Raw genomic sequence first — 25,699 nt, forward strand, 5'->3', positions numbered from 1 at the left:
AAAAAATATATTTTATTGATTTTTTACAGAGAGGAAGGGAGAGGGATAGAGAGTTAGAAACATCGATGAGAGAGAAACATCGATCAGCTGCCTCCTGCACACCTCCTATTGGGGATGTGCCTGCAACCAAGGTACATGCCCTTGACCGGAATCGAACCTGGGACCCTTCAGCCCGCAGGCCAGCGCTCTATCCACTGAGCCAAACCGGTTAGGGCAATAAAATACATTTTTTAAAAAAAGAGTGGACTCAGATGGCAGGAGTGGGGTGGCGGTGGTGTTGGGGTGGGCGGTGTTCAATGGACCAACTAGGAACAAAGAGATACGGAGATTTCATGTTCTTCCTTGGATCCCTGTCCAACTAGCTGTCTAGGCTCCTCAGTTACCTCTTGCCTTGCCCCTCCTCCCTTCCATTGACCTAAAAGATGCCTGAATTCTGGGCTCTCTTAAAATGGATTTGCGGAAGCTATAAGATTATGTCTAACCCTAATCCCCCATCTTCTCAAGCTGGCACCTTCCTGATCAATACACCTTTCCTTACTCCAAACTCTATGACGTTTTTGATTATTGGCCTTTGAAGCATCAGGCACACAAACCTTGAACCTGTAGCCTCGTAAGAATTTATATGATATACCACTGAATAAAAAGTACCAAGACTGTCTGTATACTTTTTTTACAGCTGTGAAAAATTGTTAATTGGAAATATACCCAAATAACTGCTTGTATGATGGTAATGAATTATGAAAGCATTATTTTCCTTTTCCTCCTTACTTGATTTTTCTGAAATAATGTACGAGATCTTACATTGTTTTGAACCCAAGTAATTTTCACTATATAAAAGTGAGTACACAGCACAATGCCAGGTATGTAGCAAATGCTCAGTGTGAAACAAACCAACATCAGTACGCATCTACGGAAACTCAAAACATAACCAAGGATGACAGGTAAGTTTCACTTGTCTCGAAATGAAATAATATTTTTAACCCAAAACTGCTCTGCTGGATTTCAAATCACAAACTAACTTAGCCGACCATTCTAATAAAGCCCCCTCACCATATAGGAAAGCCTTGATTTTTTAAAATTCCAAATACATAACCAGTGCTAACTGGGGAAAGCAACTCTAGTGGTGTTGCTGGTGGAAGTGCGGTTTTTGCAGTGTCGTGAGAGAAAGCATTTCCAGGGACCCCCAAGAGAGGATGAGGTCTGGTGGGAAGATTTATTGGGTGAAAATAGAAGAGGCCTGGGTTCCTAATTTCCCATCTCTGTCCCTCCCACCATTGAAAATCAGGGCCACAAGTAGGGCCAATGTCCAGAGATCCTGTGCCACAGCAAAGCTAGTCCACCCAGCCTTTCCCACCACCGCCAGCTTAGCTTGGGTTCAGAGCTGCCATTGCTGCTGTGTTGCAGTATCCAGGCTCCCCGTGGAGCCTGTATTTGGAGCTAAGGCCACATGGTTACTATTGAGAGAAAACGCTCCAAGGAATGGGGCGAGCTCCGGTCAGTGGGAGAGGGAGAGAAAGAGAGAGAGAGAGAGAGAGAGAGAGAGAGAGAGAGAACTCTGCTCCCCTGGTATTATAGCATCTGGGGCTTGGGAAGGACCAGGTGCTTTTTCAAAATAACTGACCAAGTTCCCAGTTTCCACAGGCCTCTGATGGGTCCACCCTCTAGCCCAGCCATGGGCAAACTACGGCCCGCGGGCCGGATCCGGCCCGTTTGAAATGAATAAAACAAACAAAAAAAAAGACCGTACCCTTTTATGTAATGATGTTTACTTTGAATTTATATTAGTTCACACAAACACTCCATCCATGCTTTTGTTCCGACCCTCCGGTCCAGTTTAAGAACCCATTGTGGCCCTCGAGTCAAAAAGTTTGCCCACCCCTGCTCTAGCCACTGATCCCTTTCCCAGGCCAGATTGACAGGCCTCTATGGCCAAGCACCTCCCTCTGAACCATTTGACTTCTGTTGCACATGTACTTATCTCCCCTTGCTCTCCTCACACCCCAAAATCCCTACCGGTACCAGAAGGGGGAAGGGAGGGTGTTAATCCTTGGCGGGGGCGATGCTGTGATCCCCTGGATTGGGTGAAACTAACTTTCTGGTGAAACAAACAGGCACATGCTCCCCAGCTGACCATGCTTCACAAGGTCTGATTCCCTTTGCATCCCCTTTGCATCCTCCTTATTAATAACTGGTTAACTACCTATGATAACAGGACTCCTATGCAGCTAATAAAAACTTCTATGCCACTTCAGAGATTTTTATTTAAAAAATTTTAGTGTAATAGGAACAGCTGTCCAGGAGGGGTTTGCTATTTTCAATTTTAGTATCTTCCCTGGGTAGAAGACCTCAGAATGTAGGTCACAATAAATATGTAAAGTTTGGGTATGTATCTCTTGTCTAATGAAAACAGAACGTGTCCAGTAGTAAAAGCGACTGAAAGGCCTCCGCGTGGGTGGACAGCAAGAGAATCAAACACAGCAGGACAGCAGAAAACATATCCCCAAGAAAGAACAGCAAGCTGTTTTCCCACGAGAGAAACCGAAAGGTTTGTCTACAGCAGAAGGGCAGACGTGGTTTTCTGTGCTCAGTTATAGTGATAAGAGCTTCCCACAAGCTCTTTCATGGGTAGAAGACCTCAGAATGTAGGCCACAATAAATATTATTTCTCATTACAAAGAATTCCACTCAAAGCAATCTGATTCAGGAGAAAACGCTGGGAATGATGATTTGAATTAGGAAAAGTTCCCTCTATATTAAATTTTCCGTACTTTAATAGGCCCCCTCAGAAGCACAGAGATTGACAATGAAAATCCACATTAACATAAAACTTTTCAAGAACATATTCTACATATAACAGCAAAGTTTGTTTGGAACTGGGTAGTGAGTCAGAGTGGCCATACCCTGGGGCTTGGCTTCATTCAAAGTAAGGTTTTAAAAAGCAAACTTCCATTTAATTGACACCATAAAGTTTTGTATCTTGTAGGGTTATTGGGAACTTGCCTCAAGCCATTAATAAACAACCTTTTATCCCCATTTGGCTTTCTCATTAAAACTGGAGGTAAAATGTCAAGTGAGTGAGTGGTACCCCAATCGCTGACTTTAATACCATGTTAATTTCCAAAGACCATTTTAAGGTGTGCTTTTTGTTTTTATAAAGATAATGCATAATCACTGTAGAAAACGCTAACAGAGAAACAAAATATCTTTTAAAAACCCTTAAGTCCAATAGCATAAACATAACCATAACCACAGTTAATTTAGTAACTATCATTGCAGATATTTCTCTATACATACACACAAACAAAAACAGAATCTCTATAGTTTTGTATGAATGGGACTGACCATGGTGATTTTTCCTCCCTTCACTCACAATATTATGTCTCTGACATATTTTTGGACAATAAAAACATTTTCCCTTTTATAGCTTCATTGTATTTTATCAATTAAATAAATATTGGAGTATTTACGTAATTCCCTATTAAGTGAAACATTTTAAGTTGCTTCCAATTTTTTCATTTATACAAAACTGGTAACATTCCCACAAGTATATCTTTATGCAATTGTCCAATTATCTCTTTAGGTGAAATTTCTGGGTCAAAGGTTTTCAAAATTTTAACATATTCCAACATGAATATATTTCTTTCCTCACAGCTTAGCCAAAATTGAGTTACCATTCTTTCTATTTTGAAATCTAAATTCTAATTGCACTTCACTGATAACTAATGAGGCTGAGTTCCTTCCTTCTTCCCACTTCTGCAATGGATTTGCCTTTGTGCATTTTTCTCCTATCCAAATGCCATTTTCATCCAACCTGAAGACCAAACATGCCCTCCCTCCTAATCTGGTTAGGGTGACAGTCCTCATCTTGGTAATGACTTTGCCCATAACACACACACACAAGGCTGAAGAGCTGCACCTTACCTGACCTACCCCGCGTGGATATCTCACAGGTCAGCCGCTTGAAGTACTCTGGAAGATCAGCATATTCATTTCCATAGGAGATGACCTTGATCCCTTTGTCCAGCATGTTTTCTCGAAGCTTCATGAACTCGTCTATATCTCCTTTCCGAACCAGCATGAAATGTTCTAAGTCAGATTTATGCTTGACAGCCTCCAGAAAAAGGGCTTGGAAAGTGGTGTCGTCCACCGTCTGGCCGCAACCCAGGAAAAGAAATGACTTGTTTTCATAGAGTTTCTGAATCTCTCTCTTGCAGGAAAAGAAACAAAGTGACACGGTGAAGACACACACAAGGCGTGTCTGAGACACAAAAGCCACAGGCTCATCATCACTGCTCTTAACAGACTGTGGCCGCCACTGAACCAGGGTTAAGAGGGAGGATAAGCCCCTAAAGCTGATCTTGTTTGTGCCCTGACCGGGAATTGAACCAGTGACCTCTTGGTTCACGGGTTGATGCTCCACCACTGAGCCACACCAGCCGAGCTATCACTATAACTTGATTATTGGTCTAATATTGATCTGTACCAATATCAGACCTATGTCTACAATATTGTTGTCATAGGTGTTGTCCATAGGTTCTCTATTCAGGGTTTCTTGGGGTTACCACTGGTCTACTGACCTTGCAATTTATTTTTGAGATCTATGTACCCAGAAGCCATAAGACCAACGAGTAGATCTTTAATATATCTTACTCTTTCCATTTTTGGGACTGTATTTGCCTTTTTTTGCCTTACAAAGGGAACCATGGACCACCAGAAAGATAATTTCATCACCAGATTTCCTCAATACTTAGATCAATATATATCTATGTGTGTATGTATCTTTATATACACATATGTAAATATAGAAACATTAGAAATGATTTTGCGTAAGTGATCACGCAATGTCAGCAATGAATGGAGTTCCAACAGATGCCAGGGAAAGAATATGTGGGGGGAAAGGCTCTTGTGCTTTAGAAAACATCACATTTTCTCGGTCTTTCTTTTGCTGCATCATGTAGATACGATCACTCTAAGTGACCCAGTCCTATCATACACTGTTTTCAGAATTGGGGGCCAGTGAATTACTCCCACATATCATTGGTGAGGTAGACTTTTTGGTTTGAACATGCATGTGTGAGCAAGTCTAACACTTGGATCTTTAAAGATCAACAAAGATATTTTTTCACAAAGAAGAAAACCTCTATTTTATCACCAAAAGTTTTTCAATTTTTTCCATTGATTTTTTCCATTGAGCAGTAAGTCTGAATAAGTGTGGTAATTAATACAAGCCCATCATCATTTACACAAAATTACTTTAGGATGTATATTCTAGTAGTGATTGGTCAATAAAAAGCTACACCAGTTATTATTGGCAGAGAGAGGGTTATTAATACTATAATAAACTGAACAATAAAAAGAGAGAATAATGTATTCTTCATATGTGAAGGTGATGGCAACCAGCTGTCTGTCCATCAAGAACAAAGGGAGCCCAGCCAGCGTGGTTCAGAGGTTGAACATGGACCTATGAACCAGGAGGTCATTGTTCCATTCCCAGTTGGGACACATGCCAGGTTGTGGGCTCAATAATCAGTGTGGGGTGTGTAGGAGGCAGCTGTTCAATGATTCTCTCTCATCATTGATATTTCTCTCTCTCCCCCTTCCTCTCTGAAATCAACAAAAATAAAAACATAAAATGGAAGAAAACAAAAGAACAAAGGGAAAGCCTGTAGCTTGATACCTCGAGTACATTTTTCAAGATGGCACGCACACCCACAAGCTGAGGAGCACGGTAAAGAATGTTTGACCTTCCAACTTCGAATGAATGAAAAGAACATGTTAGCCCTTGAAGACCAATGGTACGCTTAGAGGTTTCCAGGAAGGCTTTCCCAAGACCAGCGAGATCAGCAGCACTCACCATAACTTCAGTGTTCCTGAGCACGTTCTGGTACCCAGCGGGATGAAGGACAATGCCACTAGGGTTGGTGTAGACCCCATGGATGTGTAGCACGCTCAGCTTCCGCTTCTCCTGAGCCCACTCTAGGACCTGCACAACACAAAGAAAGCTCAACCAGGCGGGCGGGCTGAACACTCGCTTCAAGGTCACAGCAGGCAAGACAACTAGGCTTCTGACTTGCTTTTGTTAATTTTTAAATTGATTTTTAGAGAGCGAGGAAGGGAGGGAGGGTGAAAGAGAGAGCGAGAGAAGAAGCATCGATTTGTTGTGCCACTTATTTATGCAGTCATTGGTTGATTCTTGTGTCGGGGATGACGCTCTAACCAAATGAGCTAACTGGCCAGGGCTGGGGTGTGTTCCTTCTTAAACAGGACGGTCAGAGAAGACCTCTCAGAGGAGGTGCTATTTGAGACTTAATAGGCGAAGAAGGAACTGGCCACACAGAGTCTAAGAGTAGCGGGTGGAAACATTCCAGCCAGAGGAAATGAGTCTTCATGGCCCCATGTCCCTAAGTGATTTCCTTTTCAAACCTGGCTTTGAGGTCAGCAAAGTTACAGAGTGGCACCACCGCTGCTCCTCTGGCAGAGGCAGTACTGAGGCAATGAAGCCAGTGGGTGAATCTCTCATCTATTCAAACTACTTAGCGGGGTTCTAGGCTGGACACAGAGGCAGGCTCCTGGGAAAACAAAACTACAGAGCAGGGCAAATGAGACCAGGTGGCTGTTTGCAACCTGTTTTGTTTTATTTTTTTCTCACTTATTATGTCTCTGACATCTTTATGGCAATGAAAACATTTTGCCTTTTATGGCTTCATTGAATTTCACCAATTAAATACATGTTGGTACAACTATAGAATGTCCTATTGATGCTAGATTTCAAATTACAAACTCAGGTGACCATTCTAATAGCCTCATCTCGTTAGCTGGCACAGATCAACATCTATAATTCACTATTATTAAGTAGATAGCTTAGGTATAGTATGGGCTACAATAAAAAAGTCCGCTGAGGTTTCCACTGAACATTAACCTCAACCCAGCATTCACTTGGCCTGGAAGATGGTCTGCCAGATGTCCGAAAGTTGTTTTCATTCATTTTCACACACAATATATTCTAAGAGAGAATTCTTTTTTTGTGAATCCTCACCTGAGAATATTTTTCCCATTGTTTTTCAGAGTGAATAGAAGGGAGGGAGGGAGGGCAGAGAGGGGAAAGGAAGAGGGAGGAGGGGGGGGGAGGGAGAGAGAGAGAGAGAGAGAGAGAGAGACATCAATGTGAGAAAGACACATCAACTGGTTGCCTCCCACATGTGTCCCAACAGGGAGTGGGGAGCGAATCCACAACTGAGGTACATGCCCTCTACTGGGAATCAAACCCGGGATGCTTTGTATGCAGGCCACTTAGCAACACCGGCTAGGACAAAGAGAGAATTCTAAATAAATATTACAACCACCTGACATTATCAGATATTAAAGAGATCTTATAGTTCAAATGACTTCCTATGTTCTAGCTTTAAAATTGGGTGAAATTGTCAAAACTCACAGAACTGAGCACTTTTAAGGTCTGTGCATTTTATGTATATTGATTTTTATCTCAAAAAAAAAATCTCCGGCCCTGACCGGTTTGGCTCAGTGGATAGAGCGTCGGCCTGCGGACTGAAGGGTCCCAGGTTCGATTCCAGTCAAGGGCATATACCTTGGTTGCGGGCACATCCCCAGTAGGGAGTGTGCGGGAGGCAACTGAATTGATGTTTCTCTCTCATCAATGTTTCTAACTCTCTATCCCTCTCCCTTTCTCTCTGTAAAAAAATCAATAAAATATATTTTAAAAAAAATCTTCGCAGGAAGGAGCAGCTTCCTTTCTACACAAATACCAGCACTACCCAACCTCCCAACGAAAACAGGTTCTCTCCACTAGCCTGAAGCAGGCTCATGCTTTACTTTTTACCTTTTTTTCATCAGTGAGGTCAAGGGATTCAAGCTGTTTGCCCTGGTCTGCTGCGTACAGTTCCAGGAGGTTGTCGAAATTTGTAGTCAATACCAGGGCCCCATTCTCCATCAGGTGGAGAACTGACTGAAGTAGTTGTTTTCCAGAGTCTTCAATCTTTGACTCCAAGTCATCGAATACTTCATATAAACAGTCCTTAAAAAACGTGGATCGAACATTACTAGTACGCTGGAGAGGGATTTGAAAGAGAAAAAAATTAATGCTAGGTGTTTTCTTAGGTCACTTGCCTTAATAACAATAATAGCAATTTTTAAAAATATACTTTGTACCTAAAATAAGGGTAACATATTGTCTACCTCCCAGGGTTATAAGGAAAACAGGAGGATGCACGCCAAGTGCTTAGCACAGTGGTTCCCAACCTTTTTTTGGCCATGCCCCACCTAAGTATCTCTAAAATCCTGGTGCCTCCCCTCCCCCCCGACATATAATTCTTCTTATTCAAAAAGTAAACTCCTATTCACGTAGAGGAAGTCTAAAAGGCCATTAACTTGGTCTAAACAACTTCCAAAGAACATAGCATCCTTGAAAGAGAAAAAAAACAAAAGAATGAAAGGACAGTTGAAGTACTGAGGAAGAAATCACTAAGAAATTGTTAAAAAAATAATATGAAGTGATATGAAAAAACAGCAAATGGAAGTTTTAAAACATATAATAGAGAACTGAAATGCATAAATGTCACTATATATTTATGTACTGTATATGAGTCCCCTAGAACCATTAGTAATGCAAAAAATTCACTGTTAATAACTCATTCTCAAATTGCCCCCCTTAAAAATCAAATTACCCCCCGGTGGGGCGCGTGCCCCACGTTTGGAACCACTGGCTTAGACGATGGCGAGTAGCAAGGGATCAGCACTATCACATCACATGCAAACATCACAGCTCTGTGAATGGCACTCTGACAGAATGGAGAATATGGACATGGCCAGGAGATGTTACTGCCAGGATAAAGGAATGCTGGGGGCAAAGCACGGTGCCAACTACCCTCCAATTTGGCCTCAGGCAAGGAGACAATGAGTGCTTCCGTAAACTTTAACGAGGGAATAACTAATAAAAGACATTTAATATGGGTTAGCATCTCTTTTTCTAATCCTAGGTGCTTTTTACAGATGCACTGGATTTGGATGCTGATGCTATGGGAAAACTGCTTGCCTTCTCCCTGCCTGTTTTTTTCCCTTGCATAGTTCAGCAATTTGTTTACATGTTTATTAGGAAGAATAATTAGTATTTAATAAAGGCTATCAATTTGCAACTGTTAAAAATACTAAACATTAGTCAGTTCTAAACACTCCCTATCTTTTAACATACGGTTTATTTACATAACTGTTTTCCCAGATTTATTTTAATTATGCAAATATCTCAGAGAACTAATAAGGAAATACAATACTAATCTCAAGTGGAAAGTGGCCCGTGGGACAAAAGAAATTTGAAAGGGAAAGTAACCATAATATGCTGTAACATGTATCCGATCCCTATCCCATTCCTGCTATACTATTCCAGCAGATAATGTCAGAGCAAGAATTCGTTTTTAAAGGCCCCAATATTTCCCATTCAACCTCTATGTAACTGCACTTAGCTGCTGGGTCATAGAGAACAGCTGCTGTTTTCCCTCAAAAAAGCCCCCACCTTTCTGGTTTCCTTTGTACATCTTTCTAAGAGCGCAACGCTCAGCTAAAGATCTGTTCCCATGGAACCAAGGACGCAGATTCATGGAACACACTTAATTTGCCAAATTCTTGCCCTAATTTTTCAAAGTATTTTATAAGATATCAATTATGTATGCCTACCAAATATTTTCACAGTAGAAAAATTCGAGTGAAGGTGGAAGAGTCCCTCTCCCTGGTGGTGACCCACTCAGAGGTTTGTCTGCTTTTGTCAGTCAGTCCCTAGTCCAGGCTACCTCTATGACTAGACAGGCTCTTCGCTGCACCTGTTGTGGGGAGAGTGGGGCTCCAAGGTTCTTTTCTGGTGCTAAATAGGTGGGATGGCCCATATTTGTGTAGCTAAGAATGTATTTTTCTGTCCATTCTCATTGCGTAAGGGCATAAATAATTCCATCACATGTTGTAGCAACCCACAGGCAGCCCACAGGGGATTCTAACACTTAAAAAGAATGAACAATCTGCTCAGAAACACGGTGAAGAATTTATAACCTCAGTTACTGAATTTCACTGCATACAAGAGTCAACCACTAACGAACTCCAGGCACTTTTCTAGATTGGTTATGAAAAATGCAGTGCCCCTTTGACATCTATCAAAATACAATTATTTATCCTACGATCTTAAACTTCCATTTCTGGGAATATGTCCCACAGATATAACTGCAAACAAATGATATACACAAGGTTATTAGTTCTCTGTCGTCTGTAACAGTGGAGGACTGGAAACAAGCCTGGTATACACATACAGGAGACGGGCCTGAAAAGACCTCCAGGATATGCTGCTAGGTAAACAAAGGGGGTGCGGAACAATGTGTCTAGAATGCTACCTGTTGACATGGGGGATGAAGGTAGTGAGATAAGAATATAGTCCTGTGTGCAAAAAGGTACATTGGGAGGATGCTCACAAAGCTAGGAAGAGCCCAGCCGGCATGGCTCAGTGGTTGAGTGTCAACCTAAGAACCAGGAAATCACAGTTCGATTCCTGGTTAGGGTACACGCCCAGGTTGCGGGCTCGATCCCCAGTGTGGGGTGTGCAGGAGGCAGCTGATCAGCGATTCTCTCTCAACATTGATGTTTCTACCTCTCTCCCTTCCTCTCTAAAAATAAATAAAAATATATTTTAAAAAAAAAGCTAGGAAGAGTGGTAACCCATGGTGGGGAGAGGAGGCAGACAAAGGCACGAGTGGGAGTGAGATGCTGGGATGTACATAACCCTTTTACATCACTTTCATTTACTTCTGCAGTGTGTGTTAACAGCACCTCTTCAGAAAAGCAAAATTAAGTTTAAAATTAAGCGAAGAATATGGTTATTTTAAGAACTTCCCTGTGTTTTATAACTTCATTTTGTACTGATTCATGCACACAGTTATATAACACTACCTTCAAATACCAGTTTAATCATTACGCACACAGATAAAAATGCCTGGGTATACAATCAGCTAATCAGGGGTGTGGAATATATTTTCTTGCTTCTAAGAAAAGAAATACAAAAATATTAAAGCCTGGAAATAAATGTCAGGAGTCACTTATTTTAACTAGGTATCTTGTAGCCCTATTTCTTTTTTAAAAATAGATTTCAGAGAGGGAGAGGGAGAGAGAGAGAGAGAAACATCAATGATGAGAGAAAGCATTGATCAGCTGCCTCCTGCACACCCCTTACTGGGGATTGAGCCCGCAACCCGGGCATGTGCCCTGACTGGGAATCAGACCATGACATCTGGTTCATAGGTCAATGCTCAACCACTGAGCCACGCTGGCAGGGCTAGCCCTATTTCTTTCAGTTAGTAGAGTGGTTCTCAACCTTCCTAATGCCACGACCCTTTAATACAGTTCCTCATGTTGTGGTGACCCCCAATTTCATTGTTACAAATTGAACATAATTAAAGCATAGTGATTAATCACAAAAACAATATGTAAGTGTTTTCCGATGGTCTTAGGCGACCCCTGTGAAAGGGTCGTTCGACCCCCAAAGGGGTTGCGACCACAGGTTGAGAACCGCTGAGTTAGTACATTTTGTGGATCAACATAGAGAGGAAGGAAAGGGGCTTTCGTTGCTGCACTGATTTCTTTAGACTTAAATATGAAGCAGGTGACTCTGGAACTAAATTTCCTACCAGTGCCTCTGAATCAGGACAAAGGAATGCAAACAAAAGGAAGTTCCATGGTCAGAAGGAAATGCCGAACTCCCACACAACTTCCAGGGACATTTTTTCATTCATTTCAAACTGTGAACTGATCCCAAGGCTACTTCGTTTCCTTCCACCCTGCAACTCTCATCTTTCTGATCCCAGAGAGAGTGAACACAGACACAATCCTGACTCTTTCCCTGAGGTGCCTGCCTGTGCAGTGCCTACTATGTGCCAGACACTTTCTATTATCTCACTTACTCTTCAGAGCATTATCCCAGTTTTATAGGTGCAGAGATCAGAGGCGTTAAGTGATTTGCCCAGGGTCTCTGTGCATTTCAATGGCTTTTCTTGGGTTCCGATTCTGAATGCTCTCTGCACTGAAGACAATGTCACTTCCTTCCCTGCTGTGTAAGAAACTGGCTCAGTAGATGGGGGCCTTTTACTTTAATGCTCAACCAGACCCACACTGGCCAGGCATATTCTTCTTTAATATGGACATTTTCAAACATACACAATAGCAAAAAGAAGAGCATTAAAAAACCCCCATGTACCCATCACCCAGTTTGAACAATGATCACACAAAGCTGATCTTGTTTAACCTAAACTCCCCAGCCACCACACCACTTCTCCACTTCACTGAATATTTTGAAGTGATTCCTAGACATCATATCATTTCATTCAGATACTTCAGTGGGTTCCCTAAAATATAAGGACTGCCCTTTGCATATAAAACAGAAAACTGCAACACCCCTATCATACCTAAAAAAAAAAAAAAAAATTACTATTAATTCCTTATGTGGACAAAAAGGGGCCACATCCTAAATCTGACCAGCTCAGGGAGGCTCATGATGAGCATTACAAACTCAGAGACTGAAAGTAACCACAGAGGATGGTCTGAACATAAAGATTCCTAATTGAAAGCGAGTCATGGTGGGTAGTCATTCCTGTAGCTTCCTTGACAAAAGTCAATCTTTACTGCCTTCAGTGAGCCTGTCTATTGTCTTTTTGGAAGGTCAAAGAAACCCCCCTAAGCTCAGGGAGGCTCATGATGGGCATTACAAACTCAGAGACTGAAAGTAACCATAGAGGATGGTCTGAACATAAAGATTCCTAATTGAAAGCAAGTCATGGTGGGTAGTCATTCCTGTAGCTTCCTTGACAAAAGTCAATCTTTACTGCCTTCAGTGAGCCTGTCTATTGTCTTTTTGGAAGGTCAAAGAAACCCCCCTTTTATACCCCTTAGGGCACAAGCTCCCAGCAGAGTATGAGACCACAGAACCCCTCATTGTTATCTTGTTGCCCCCATACCATCTCTGTGTGCTGTTCATGTTAACTATCCTGTACCCATCAAAGTAAAAGAAGTGTGTCTGTTTTATTTTTTATCCAATCACAGAGATTTCCCTGCTTTGCTTTCTCCTGCCTCCCTAATCTACCATCAATGGATTTTACGTAACCCACCCTTCCGTGTCGTCCTTTGATTCCAACATATAAAATAAGCTATAAAACTATCATTCTCCAAAGCATTTTCTCAATCCGTTGAGATTGTGTTTCCCAGTAACTGTCATCAGTTTGGCTCAAATAAACTCTTGTAAGACTTATTCTTAGGCTGGATGTTCTTTCATCGACACTTAATACCAAATACTCAGCTAGTGTTCAAATTTCCCCAGTGCTCCCCCGTTTCTTACAAGCCTTTGGTTGCCTGGATTTTTTTCTTACATATCCTCTGTTGGAATGTTTCTCAAAACAAAGCCCTCAGACCTTTTGAATTCCTGAGATTCTTAAGGAGTATGCAATGTCAAGAACATTTTCATAGTAATATTAAGGTGATATTTTGTCTAAACTGTTTGTATTTGCACTGATGATGCAAAGGCAATGGTGGCTAATGAGAAGGGAAATGGGGCTGTGCAATAACCCTGACAAGCTCAGGGGGGCTACATGGCAGGCTTGTCAAGCTCAATTTTCAAAAGTAACACACACAGCCCAGCCGGTGTGGCACAGCAGTTGAGCATCGACCCATGCACCAAGAGGTCCCCAGTTTGATTCCCGGTCAGGGCTTGATCCCCAGTAAGAGGTGTGCAGGAGGCAGCTGATCAATGATTCTCTCTCACTGATGTTTCTATCTCTTACTCCCTCTCTCCCTTCCTCTCTCTAAAATGAATAAAAACTTTTTTTAAAAAAAAAACACATATACAATGATCTGTCAGATCCATCCAACTCACAAAGCGTTAAACCTGTTTTCTTCTATGAGTTTTATCTCTTATAGTTAAGTCTTTAATCCATGTTAAGATAATTTTTTATATATGGTATAAGGTGAAGGTCCCATGAGCTCTTTATTTTATTTATTTATTTATTTTTAATATATATATTTATTGATTTCAGAGAAGAAGGGAGAGGGAAAGAGAGATAGAAACATCAATGATGAGAGAGAATCATTGACTGGCGGCCTCCTGCACGTCCCCTATCAGGGATCGAGCCTATAACCCGGGCATGTGCCCTTGCTGGAATTGAACCCAGGACCTTTCAGTCCCCAGGCCGACGCTCTATCCACTGAGCCAAACCAGCTAGGGTTCATGAGCTCTTTAAATCCTGTTAATTCTTTAAATTGTTCTACATTAGTAATTAATCACAATTAAAGACAAGAAAATGAAAAGAAGAAGTGAAAAAGGCTCTAAGTTTCTGAAAGTGGGGGGAGGTGGAGGAGACGGGGAACTGAGAGAGGGAGAGAGACAGGGAGACAGGAGCAGACGCAGAACGGCACACAGAGAGCTCACAGAGGGGATGGCAGGCAGAGACCTACATGGGAGAGAGACAAGGAGGAGAGGGGGGCAGAGATTGACAAGTGCAGAGGAAGAATCAGAAAAAGAAGCAAAGAGCCTGGCCAGTGTGGCTCAGTGGTTGAGCGTCAACCTATGAACCAGGAGGTCATGGTTCGATTCCTGATCAGGGCACAAGCCCGGGTTGCGGGCTCTATGCCCAGTGTGGGGCATGCAGGAGGCAGCGATAAAGGATTCTCTCTTATCACTGATGTTTCTACCTCTCTCTCCCTTCTTCTCTGAAATCAATAAAAATATATTTTTTAAAAACTTGTGTTGCTCCATGCATAAAAAGATAAAAATTATCTCTAATCTTTGAGCTTCCCTAAAAGGCATGGATGCCAGTGAACACAGCTTTGATAGCAGTGAGTACAGAAAAATTCAAAATACAGCAACAATGGAACAGCTGTCTCATTTTTGTACACATAAAGGCCTCATCGTCGTCATCATCATCATCATCACCATCAACAGCAAACACACACACTGAAATGGGGTCAAGAGATAAGTACCCTGAATAAGGTCCATAAACAGACATTCTGCAGGAGTCGCAACTGCTATGCGAATCTACAAGCTAGAAATGAACATCCTGATTACATTCAGCATGAGTGGGGAGGGTGGGAGGGCGGTGTTAGGAAATTTCAAATGGCCGGTTACTCACAGGGGAGAGTTTCTGAATAAGGTCATGGGCAACATGAACAAGATTCTTATCTTCGTGGAGACATTTCTGAAATTTTTTGCTCTCCTCATCTTCTAGAAGATCAAAATCATTGGCAGCATCCAGTAGAGCCTGGATTAACCCCTTCCAGGATTTCAGAGCTGGAACCTGAGGTGCGACCGCAGCACTAATGCCCGTTCCAATCACCAGCACAAGTTCCCGAGGCTTCTTACTTTTTAAGCTTGGAAGCAGTTTCCTAAAAAAAGTTCAACAAAGGAGAGGATGGAGAACATCTGAGAGATATGGGACACATGGAGACGGTCTTAAACCATGGTCTTCAGCTATAACTCTGACAGTTGCAAAGATGACAAGTGCCACTTTCTGACACCTCTCCAAATAGCTTATGCAAAAGACCAGAATATTGTGCCAGTGCTTGCTGGAAAACAAAGTCACAGACTATTTCAGGAATTCTAAAGAGCAATCTTAAAATCAATATCCTCCTTCATAGTCCTCTCAATCTAAGAAAACCCACTGACAGTAGGAAAAGTTCCGATTATATTACAGCTCAGCTGAGTTCTAAGTTATATTGTAAACCAACCTGCAATTTCAAAGAACATGTTTGATTTAGATTCCTGAGGGGACAGAACCCCATACATATTAAACTGCTGTTGTTGAGAGGCGATGCCCGGCCGGGTGTGGCTCAGTGGTTGAGCACTGATCCAGGAACTGAGAGGTTGCTGGTTCGATTCCCAGTCAGGGCACATGCTCGGGTTTCGGACTCAATCCTTGGTGGGAGGCATGCAGGAGGCAGCCGATCAATGATTCTCTCTCATCATTGATGTTTCTCTTTCTCTCTCTCTCTCTCCCTTCCTCTCTGAAAAAAATAAAAATATATTAAAACAAACTAACAGCCCTAGCTGGTTTGGCTCAGTGGACAGAGCATCGGAGTTCGGACTCAAGAGTCCTGGGTTTGATCGGGTCAAGGGCACATGCCTGGGTTGCGGGCTTGATCCCCAGTAGGGGGCATGCAGGAGGCAGTCAATCAATTATTCTCTTTCATCATTGATGTTTCTCTCTCTCTCCCTCTCCCTTCTACTCTGAAATCAATAAAAATATATTTAAAACAAACAAACAAAACCAGGAGATGAAAGGCGGCCAATAAAAAATTTAGGCCCAAATTTTGTGAATGTTATTAAGATAAAACTGAGCATGACTAAAATGGAGCAGGAGCTAGATGGTCAAACATGGGAACCAGTTTGTTCTAGATATCCTCAGGCCAAAAAGAAAGAAAAAGTGGCCAACAGAATTCTGAGAGCACAGGAGGAGCGTCAAGGATCAAAATAAACAAAGAAATAACTATTCAATGGGTATGACAGAAAGTGAAAGCCATCGCTTTCTCACCAGGATAAGCAGAGACAGAGTTCTGTCCTGAAGTTTCTATGTGATACGAGGTGGGCACAAGTTTTTGCCTTTGTTCTCCGCCCCATTTCATTCTGGAGACTATAATAAAATCTGCTTGAAATATATTTTGCAATTTAATTTTTGCTGATGGCATGTTTCCCCCCCCAAGAAATTGTCCAAATAATAAACTAAACAGAAATAGGATCAGCATTTGGGCATAATCCAAGAAAGAACAATACTTTAAGCTTTGGAAAACCTGGCTTTGGAGAAACAACCTCTAGAATCACCTTCCCTATCCCCAACTCCGGCATTCAGCCCTTCAATGAATAGTCCTAACTTCAAAAGTTTAGTCTACTGGAAAAGATGATAATAGATATTAGAAGCAAATGGTGAAAAATGATTTTCAGTTCAAGGAAAACAATTTCCTACCTAATACTCTACACTCGGCCAAATCATCAAATAAATGTAAGTGTATATAAAAACATTTTCAAACGTCCAGAAAGTTCTCCTCTGCACCCTTACTGAGGAAGTGAATGAGGACATTCTTCAGCAAAATGAAGGAGTACACCAAAGAAAAAGACTTGCGATCCAGGAAACAGGATCCAATATGGAGAGGCGTAGGGAATTCCCAGGGCGATGGGAGAGGAAAATGGCACAATCAGCAGTGGGGCAGCATGGAGAGCAATTGTCAGGGGGGGGAGTCCAGAGGAAGAATCCAGAAGCAAATAAACTCGTGCAGTAGTGATGTGTCAGTACACCTAAGCATGCCTAGGAGATTGACTCTTCCGTCACAGAGTTGAAGATAAACTGATAGGTACACAGAAAACAAAGTGAGCCAAAGCAAGAGAGAGAGAATCTTTAATAACTTTGAAGGATGGATGGACAAGAAAAGAAATGTAATCATAACACATTAGTAGGCTCAACTATGAGTACCATTTATACAGTAAATATTAAAAAGTAATTTAACCCCCAGAATTTGATATAAAACATACTGGGAGGTTGTGGGGCATGTGTATGGTGTGTGTGTGTGTGTGTGTGTGTGTGTGTGTGTGTGTGTGCCATACTGGGAGGCTGTGGGGCATGTGTATGGTGTGTGTGTGTACTAGTATACAATTTGGGAGAAGATCCGTGAGAGCAAACCTAATCCTCATCTCAATGTGGGAGAAGATCCGTGAGAGCAAACCTAATCCTCATCTTCCATAAGAAAGAGATAAAACCAAAACACTAAAACATAGCAGTATACACAGTATTGAAAAATATGGATGTAAATATTAGAAAAAATAAAGTTGAAAGTGACTGTCTCTGAGGGGGAAGGAGCGAGGCATCATAAAGTAATGACTTATAAAAGTATGTACATTTATGATCTTGATAAAAAATAAAATTAGATCCAAAAAAAGAAATGTAATCCTATATGATAAAAGCCTAATATGCGAATTGTCCCCTTGACCAGGAGTTCAACCGGGAGTTTGACCGCTCACTATGATGTGCGCTGACCACCAGGAGGTGGCATGGAACATGGCGAGTGTAGGTGACACGGTGCTGGCAGCGGGCGGCAGTGGAGGCACTGCTGGCCCCGATGGGCCCTGATGAGAGCGGGATTGCAGTGGGATGGTGGAGCAGGTGAGCAGGTGGTGCCAGGCCAAGGCGGGTGTGAGCAGGGGCCTGATTGCCCCACCAATCGCCCTGCAGACAGTGACCAGTAGCTGGCAGGCCCTGATGGCCCAATCGGGGCCGGGCCCCAGGCTGGGACAAGGAACTGGGGGTGGGTGGTGGCGACCAACCACCCACGGTGCCCCAGAGGGGGGCTGCAACCTCTCGTCGGCTACCTGGGGGCAGGGGTGATGGGGGCGGAGGTGCGGTGAGAATGTGGGGTGCCTGCCAAGCTCAGATCTGGAAAGCGTACCATTCAAAATAGCATATACATTAAACAGTTTTAACAAGCTATACACCCTAAAAGTGTTCTAAAGGCAATCCCTGCTTAACAGAAATTTATTAATTAATGAGCAACCAAAACTTAAAGAATCAAATTAATCTAAAAGAAAGTAACCTTGAAATTATGACTTTTGTATTCCATGCTGCCATCTTGCTTCTGTTCTTGAAGGCTCCTTCCACCCTAGCCCAGAAAACATTAATGAATTGCTCATTCATTAATGAGCAACCAAAACTTAAAGAATTAAATTCATCTAAAAGAAAGTAACCTTGAAATTATGACTTTTGTATTCCATGCTGCCATCTTGCTTCTGTTGTTGAAGGCTCCTTCCACCCTAGCCCAGAAAAACCCCAAGACCAATGTCAACTCATGTCAATTACTCCATCATTAGACTCCATCATTTTGTGGAGTCTAAGAAATACCTCTATTTTCCCATGAAACAGGCTTGGGGAAGACTTGGGATAAAACAACCCACAAATAAGTGTGCTTATAGCTCCCAATTATCCATTTCCTAACAGCTGGGGGGGAAAAAAAAAGACATCACTGGGTCACGCTGGCTGGTTTGGCTCAGTGGATAGAGAGTCTGCCTGTGGACTGAAGAGTCCCAGGTTTGATTCCGGTTTAGGGCTCCGTTGTGAGGTGAGTACGGGAGGCAACCAATCTATGTCTCTCTCTTACATCGATGTTTCTCTCTCTCTCTCTGTCACTCCCCCTCCCTCCACTCTCTCTAAAAGTCAATGGAAAAAAATATCCTTGGATAAAGATTAACAAAAAATAAAAAATAAAAATAAAAAAATAAATCACTGGGTTGAGAACGGAGCAATCAGTACTCATTTGCTGATTGTCAGACATTCCTTGTTGCTGGGCGACTGTGTCCTCACAGGCAGAGAGACATGTCTCTCTAGCTAAACACGCCATGACAGATGGGAAAGGCATTAGCCAGCAAAAATATATGACAAATGACCACTTATGTTCAGGTGATGAGATAACTAGCCAAAGTAAAAGAATTAACGTGGATTACAGTGAGAACAAGATAGAGACGTTTTAATTGCTACATGTTTTAGTAAACTTGCTAAATCTAAGACCATTAATTCTAAAACAGCAATATTTTAAATAGTATGTGTGTACACACAAACACACAATAAGAAGACAATATGTATTGCCAGAGTTTCAGGTGCTTTATTATCTTTCATTGTCAATATTTAGAAAGAATGGAATTACTAGTAATTACTTTATGTTTAATGTCTTATTAGAAAGATTTTACATGAAAACATTTTTAAAAGTTCACTGATTTAATTTTTCTGTTAAGTACAAGGCTCAGTTCCTCACCCCATATTCATCACACATAATGGAATTCTCCTTTGATATCATAAATCATTAGGAAAATAGGAAATACAAAATCACAGAAGTGAGTTAGGATGCAAACTGTCTTAGTCAAATCTTTGATTCTGTTAGTGAGAAAGGTGGGGCTCAGAGAAGACAGTTGAATTACTTAAGTCAATTAATCTTGCCTTAACTTAATAATCATCTGAGATGCTTATTAAAAGTACATACATGGTCTTAAAAATAGTCTGTTATCCCAGCCGGTGTGGCTCAGTGGTTGAGCATTGACCCATGAACCAAGAAGTCGTTGGTCTGATTCCGGGTCAGGGAACATGCCCGGGTTTCGGGCTCAATCCCTGATGGGGTTGTGCAGGAGGCAGCCGATTGATGTTTAATGTTTCTCTCTCATCGATGTTTTTCTATTTCTCTCCAAAATCAATTTTTAAAAAAATAAAAAAATAGTCTGTTAATTTTAAAGACTATGTGTGTTCCCAAACTCCAATCCCAAATTACTGAACCAGAATCTCCAGAATCTTTGGGGGGATTCTTTTTACTGATTTTTAGAGAGAGAGGAAGGGAGAGGGAGAGAGAAAGAGAAACATTGCTGTGAGAGCAAACACAGATTGGTTGCCTCCTACACACCCCCTATTGGGGATTAAGCATGAAACCCAGGCATGTGCCCAGACTGGGAATGGACCCAGCAACCTTTCGGTGCACAGGACACCAGACCAAATAAGCCACACCAGCCAGGGCCTTCAGGGGATTCTCATAAGGCAAACAGGAAACACCTAACTGACATCAAATTTTCTGCAATTCAACTTTTGCTAAATGTAGAGCACACACTAAGCACCCTACATTTATGTCATCTTCCCTCCTTTTAAGTGTACACATCATTTATTACACAGCCTCCCAGTCTGCTAACACCAACAGTCAGGAATTGACTGCCATTAAAATATTTCCATCCCTACTCTAAAGTCTATGTTCTAGATTGGAGAAGTAGTGGAAGAAAAGTGATTATTTCTGCCACATACAGGACAACCCATCAGAGAGGTTTTTAAAAGTACACAATGAAAAGTGTATGTGCTGATGTTCTTTCCTTAAATATCATTATGTAAACTCATTGTCTGAACAAATTACACCCATGTCAAAAATACCATGAATTGAGAAAGATGAAAATAAAGTATAAAGGAAAGTAATTTAATGTTTATTCAGTTTTGAAGACATACATCTTCAGAATTAAATGCTCAATTTAGCTACTAAACCAGTTTTATTTACAAACTCTTATATAGTACTTTCCACATGCCACGCAGTAATTATAAATATTAACTCATGTAATCTCCATAACCTTATGAAGTACTCTTATTATCCTATTACAGAGATGAGAAAACTAAGGCATAGAAAGGCTGGGAGTCATAATTTAAACCAAGGTGGTCTGTCTGCCTCCCAAGGCCATACTCTTAACCACACTATTACCACCTAAAAGCATTCTTTCAAGTATTAGCCTCTCAGCTTTTCATTTTTAATTTGCAGCCCAAACTATCAAATAAGGAAGCTCTGACATTCTGGGAAGCAGATTTATTTGAAATAATCCTGTGTAATGCTTACTAGCTGCTACATGACCAGGCACTCACCCGCAATCAGAAGCTGAAACAACACCTTCTTCTGGTGACAAGCACTATTTGCTACTACCTCCCAGCACCACTCACCTACTAGAACCCTAGATCCGTCCTGCCATTTTCTCCTGGAAAATATGCAAGATCATTTTTGCTGGATTCTTTTTTTAAAAAATATTTTTTTATTGATTTCAGAGAGAAAGGAAGAGGGAGAGAGAGATAGAAACGTCAATGATGAGAGAGAATCATTCATCGGCCACCTCCCACACTCTCTACACTAGGGACTGAGCCCGCAACCTGGGCATATGCCCCGACTGGGAATTGAACTGTGGCCTCCTGGTTCACAGGTCGATGCTCAACCACTGAGCCATGCCAGCCGGGCTTTGCTGGATTGTTGGTGGTCAATTCTTGGTATCTACACCTGAATACTAAGCTTTTTTCTTTTTACAGAGTCAACTGTTCTGAAGGTCCACTTCACCCACATTAATTTAAAGGAATAAATATGGCTAACAGCTCCTGACAAGCTGTTACTAAAATGTTTTGGGTCCTCTGATTTAGGGACTGAATGAGAAGTACTGTAATATGCCCACATTATATCTGATCATATAGTCATTCTGTTTTCTAACAGGTTATCATCATTTCTTCAGCCTAAAGGGTGTCTCACATGATACAATCTCGCAGGTACGCCCCAGTGGCATCTAAGCATGAAGCATATCTTATTCCTTCTAGAGTACTTCTTTAGGGGGGAAAATCTGTTTTAGCATTTTACCCTAAATATTCAGTTACTGCTAAAGAGCTGCCAAGCTACTTGGGAATTCCTAATATGCATCAACTAGTTCACACATTAATTTCTCTATGTGATCACTATTAGAGTTACCTCTGGCAATGTCTTCATTACTCCAATTACTGCTAAGCACTGAGAAATCCTTCAAGGCCAATAGATTTCAGCAAAATGCTGAGAAAAGTGACAGCAACCTCACTGACGTTTTTTTATGTAAGAGAGGACACATACTTTAAAACCTGCCAGATTGGCAGGAAATATAATATTTGTATCTGGTAGATGGAAAAGGGAAAAATCAAGGCAAGTGTTCTGGGACAAATCCATTAAGAAACAAGAAAAAAGGACAAGAGAAAAGGGACTGGCCTATGAATGAAAGGCCAGTTGTACAAACTAGAGGACTTGGGTATTTGACATATCAAAGGCAGCCAGTAGCTCTTGCTTTTGTGGTATCTTGGTGCCAGCTAAGATGGTAAAACCTGATGCCTTTTTCCATTTAAGAATCAGAGTGAGGTCTCCCAGCCTGAGTTCCTCGTGCTGATCCATGTACCTCTCCCTGTGGCTGATCTATGTACAGTATCTCTCCCACTGCTTCCAGTATGTAGTCTTCAGCTCAACCAGGAGGCCAGAAGGAACTCAGAAAAATTCACGTTGGCATATGGGTGGATGCAATAAATAGACAGGGAGAAAAAAGTGCTAATAATGGCATTTTTGCCTGAAAGTAAAAGGCAAAAAATGACTACTTAGCCCTGGCCAGTTTGTTCGGTGGTTAGAACGTCAGCCAGTGGACCGAAGAGTTGTGGGTTCAATTCCTGGTCAAGGGCACGCACCTCAGTTACATGTTCCCCAGCCCCGATGGGGATGAATGTGGGAGGCAACCAACTGATGTCTCGCTCTCATTTTGGTGTTTCTCTCTCTTTCTCCCCTTCTTCCCTTCCTTCCTTTCTCTCTCTAGAAATCAATGGAAAAAATATCCTCAGGTGAGGATTAAAAACAAACAAATGAACAAAAATGATTAGCTTAAGAAGGTGGTACATTTCTTGTTTTAGAAGCCTCCTTCCCCCGCATCTATTTTAACAAATAGAACAGTGACAGGAAAAAGACTGGCTATTTCTCTAGCCTAAACATAGAAAAGGGTTAACTTCATTTTCTAAGGGGAAAAGATAGTCATCCTCTGACTTGGAAGAAATCAAATGGGGGCATTTGGACTAATTCCAATACATCTGGTTTTTACAGGAAGGGAGGAAGGAAAAGAATAATGTCTATAAAAGAGCATCCAACAAGCGCATGGACAAGTAACAAATAAGCTACTTTACTCAGGTAGCTCATCAATTCAGTTCTATCATGTAGACTACAGCCTTCCTAACCATGTATAAAACAAACTTCCCATTATTCCAGGCTCAAGGGCTCAGATGTACTTATATTAGTGATTTTAATCATAAAACCAAAGTAACACATCGTGTTTAGGAAAACAAAACTGTTTCAAGAAGAAATAATGGGACACTGAATTAAAATCTGATTTGAGCCCTGGCCGGTTTAGCTCAGTGGATAGAGCGTCGGCCTGCGGACTCAAGGGTCCCGGGTTCGATTCCGGTCAAGGGCATGTACCTTGGTTGCAGGCACATCCCCAGTGGGGAGTGTGCAGGAGGCAGCTGACCGATGTTTCTCTCTCATCGATGTTTCTAACTCTCTATCCCTCTCCCTTCCTCTCTGTAAAAAATCAATAAAATATATTTTTTTTTAAAAAAATAAAATAAAATCTGATTTGAATGAGAACTTGGTGACAATTTTACCATGCAAAGAACGAGAACTTCCTTGCCACTGCTTTCCCTCCTGTGAAACTTTTGAGAAGGTATATCCCAAAAACAATGACACATGTTGCTAAGAAAGGAGATTTTTAAAATACTAAAAAAAAAAAAAAAAGAAAAGAAAAGATATATTTTTTATGTATCCAGTAGTATTGTTGCCAGAGGAATTAGTGGGCTAGACTTCTCTATCACTTGTGGGTGTGAGTTGGCTCTTAAAGATATTTTGAGAAAATGAATTTTCTAAGATTCCCATGGGAAAACGAGATGTGGAAACAGCTTTATTTGCGTGGAATTACATTCCTCGGGTTGTAAAGTACCATTTCCCTTAAGCCAGTCCTGAAAGAGGGGCAGCTGGGGTTCAAGTAGAGCCAAAAGCAAGGCCAGTGCCCAGAGCTTCCGTTCCATGCTGTAGCGGGTTCAGTTCAGCATTCAGTTCATTAAAGTCCATTAGTCCAATGTGGATCCCACGTGGAACTCAACTACTGTAAGCTGGGTACAGTCAACTGCAAAGAAGAAATTAACCAGCTAGTGTATACCAGCAATGGCTAAGCCTTCCTTCAGCAGACAGAGCTTTGGGTGTGAATCCCGTCTTTACTTGCTGCTAGTAAATAAAACTACCTAAGGACAACCACACTGGTTCCTGCATAGAACACCCCAACTGGCGAACTTGAGTTCAGTAACACAAACGGTGATAGGTCTCTACTTGCACTAACATCAGGTGGCCGCAATCCTGGCATAAACAGTGACCAGTCTTGGCTTGGAATGTAGCTTTACTAGTAACTAAACAGTCACAACCCTAATACAAGTGGCAGCTGGCCTAGCTCATATCGTGGGGCCCACCAAATGGTCCCAAGCCTGCACCTAGTGGCAGCTGGCCTCATTTCACAGCACGGCCTCTGCCAAGCTTCTCCAAGCCCAGACTAAGCGGCAACCAACTGCAGATCACTTTCCAGATCCTACTAGGCAGCCCCAAGCCAGACACAAGAGGCGGCTAACCTTGGCTTGCACCAGAGCCTCTCCCAAGAGGCCCCACACCCAATACAGATGGTGGCCAGCTTCAGACCACACCAGACCACCACCCAACCAGCTCCACAACTGCCACACCCGAGCAGACATGACTGGCACCAGAGCAAGCCCCACTAACGTGACTCCTCTTTATAGGTTCAGCCCCTACACAACAGCTCCTTCACTGTAGCCATGGCCACCGGACAGCTGGTCAGCTTGAGGGTCAACTTCCCCTCTGATGTGACAACAGCAATCAAGGATCAACTACAACAGGAGGGCACACACATCCCACACAAGAAACACCCTGGGAGCCCTTAGCCAGTTGAACAGAAAATCAATGAATGGCTAGATCAACTGATAGAAAATCAATAAGGAAACAGAGGGCTCGAAGGACACATAAGACAGATCTAATTGACATTTTTCAAAGCAGCAGAATATACATCCTTGTCAAGTGTACATAGAACATTTTCCAGGATAGGCCACAAGTTAGACCACAAAACAAGTCTCAATAAATTTAAAAAGGTTGAAATCACATGAAACATCTTCTCCAACCACAATGGTATAAACTACAAATTACAAGAAAAAAAACTGAAAAACACACAAACGTGGAGGCTAAATAGTAAACAGAACAGGAACAAACTGATGCAGAGAATAAATTGATGGTTGCCAGGTGAGAGCAAGGTTGG

At 41.9% G+C, this 25,699-nt stretch overlaps 1 protein-coding gene across 1 annotated transcript in view; it reads right to left on the minus strand.

The window, feature by feature from the left end:
• Positions 1-17,305, minus strand: part of FAM118B (family with sequence similarity 118, member B) — a gene marked incomplete at its 5' end in the record, with an annotated part of 20,552 nt that extends 3,247 nt beyond the window's left edge. The window contains 5 exons of the mRNA XM_014543399.1: positions 3,922-4,207; positions 5,855-5,983; positions 7,838-8,065; positions 15,159-15,411; positions 17,079-17,305. Of these exons, the coding sequence (XP_014398885.1) occupies positions 3,922-4,207; positions 5,855-5,983; positions 7,838-8,065; positions 15,159-15,411; positions 17,079-17,305 (1,123 nt within the window). The remainder of the gene's footprint in view (positions 1-3,921; positions 4,208-5,854; positions 5,984-7,837; positions 8,066-15,158; positions 15,412-17,078) is intronic.
• Between the last annotated feature and the right edge of the window lie 8,394 nt (positions 17,306-25,699).

This window comes from Myotis brandtii, unplaced genomic scaffold (assembly GCF_000412655.1).
Source record: "Myotis brandtii unplaced genomic scaffold, ASM41265v1 scaffold325, whole genome shotgun sequence".
NCBI classification, from domain to species: Eukaryota; Metazoa; Chordata; class Mammalia; order Chiroptera; family Vespertilionidae; genus Myotis; species Myotis brandtii.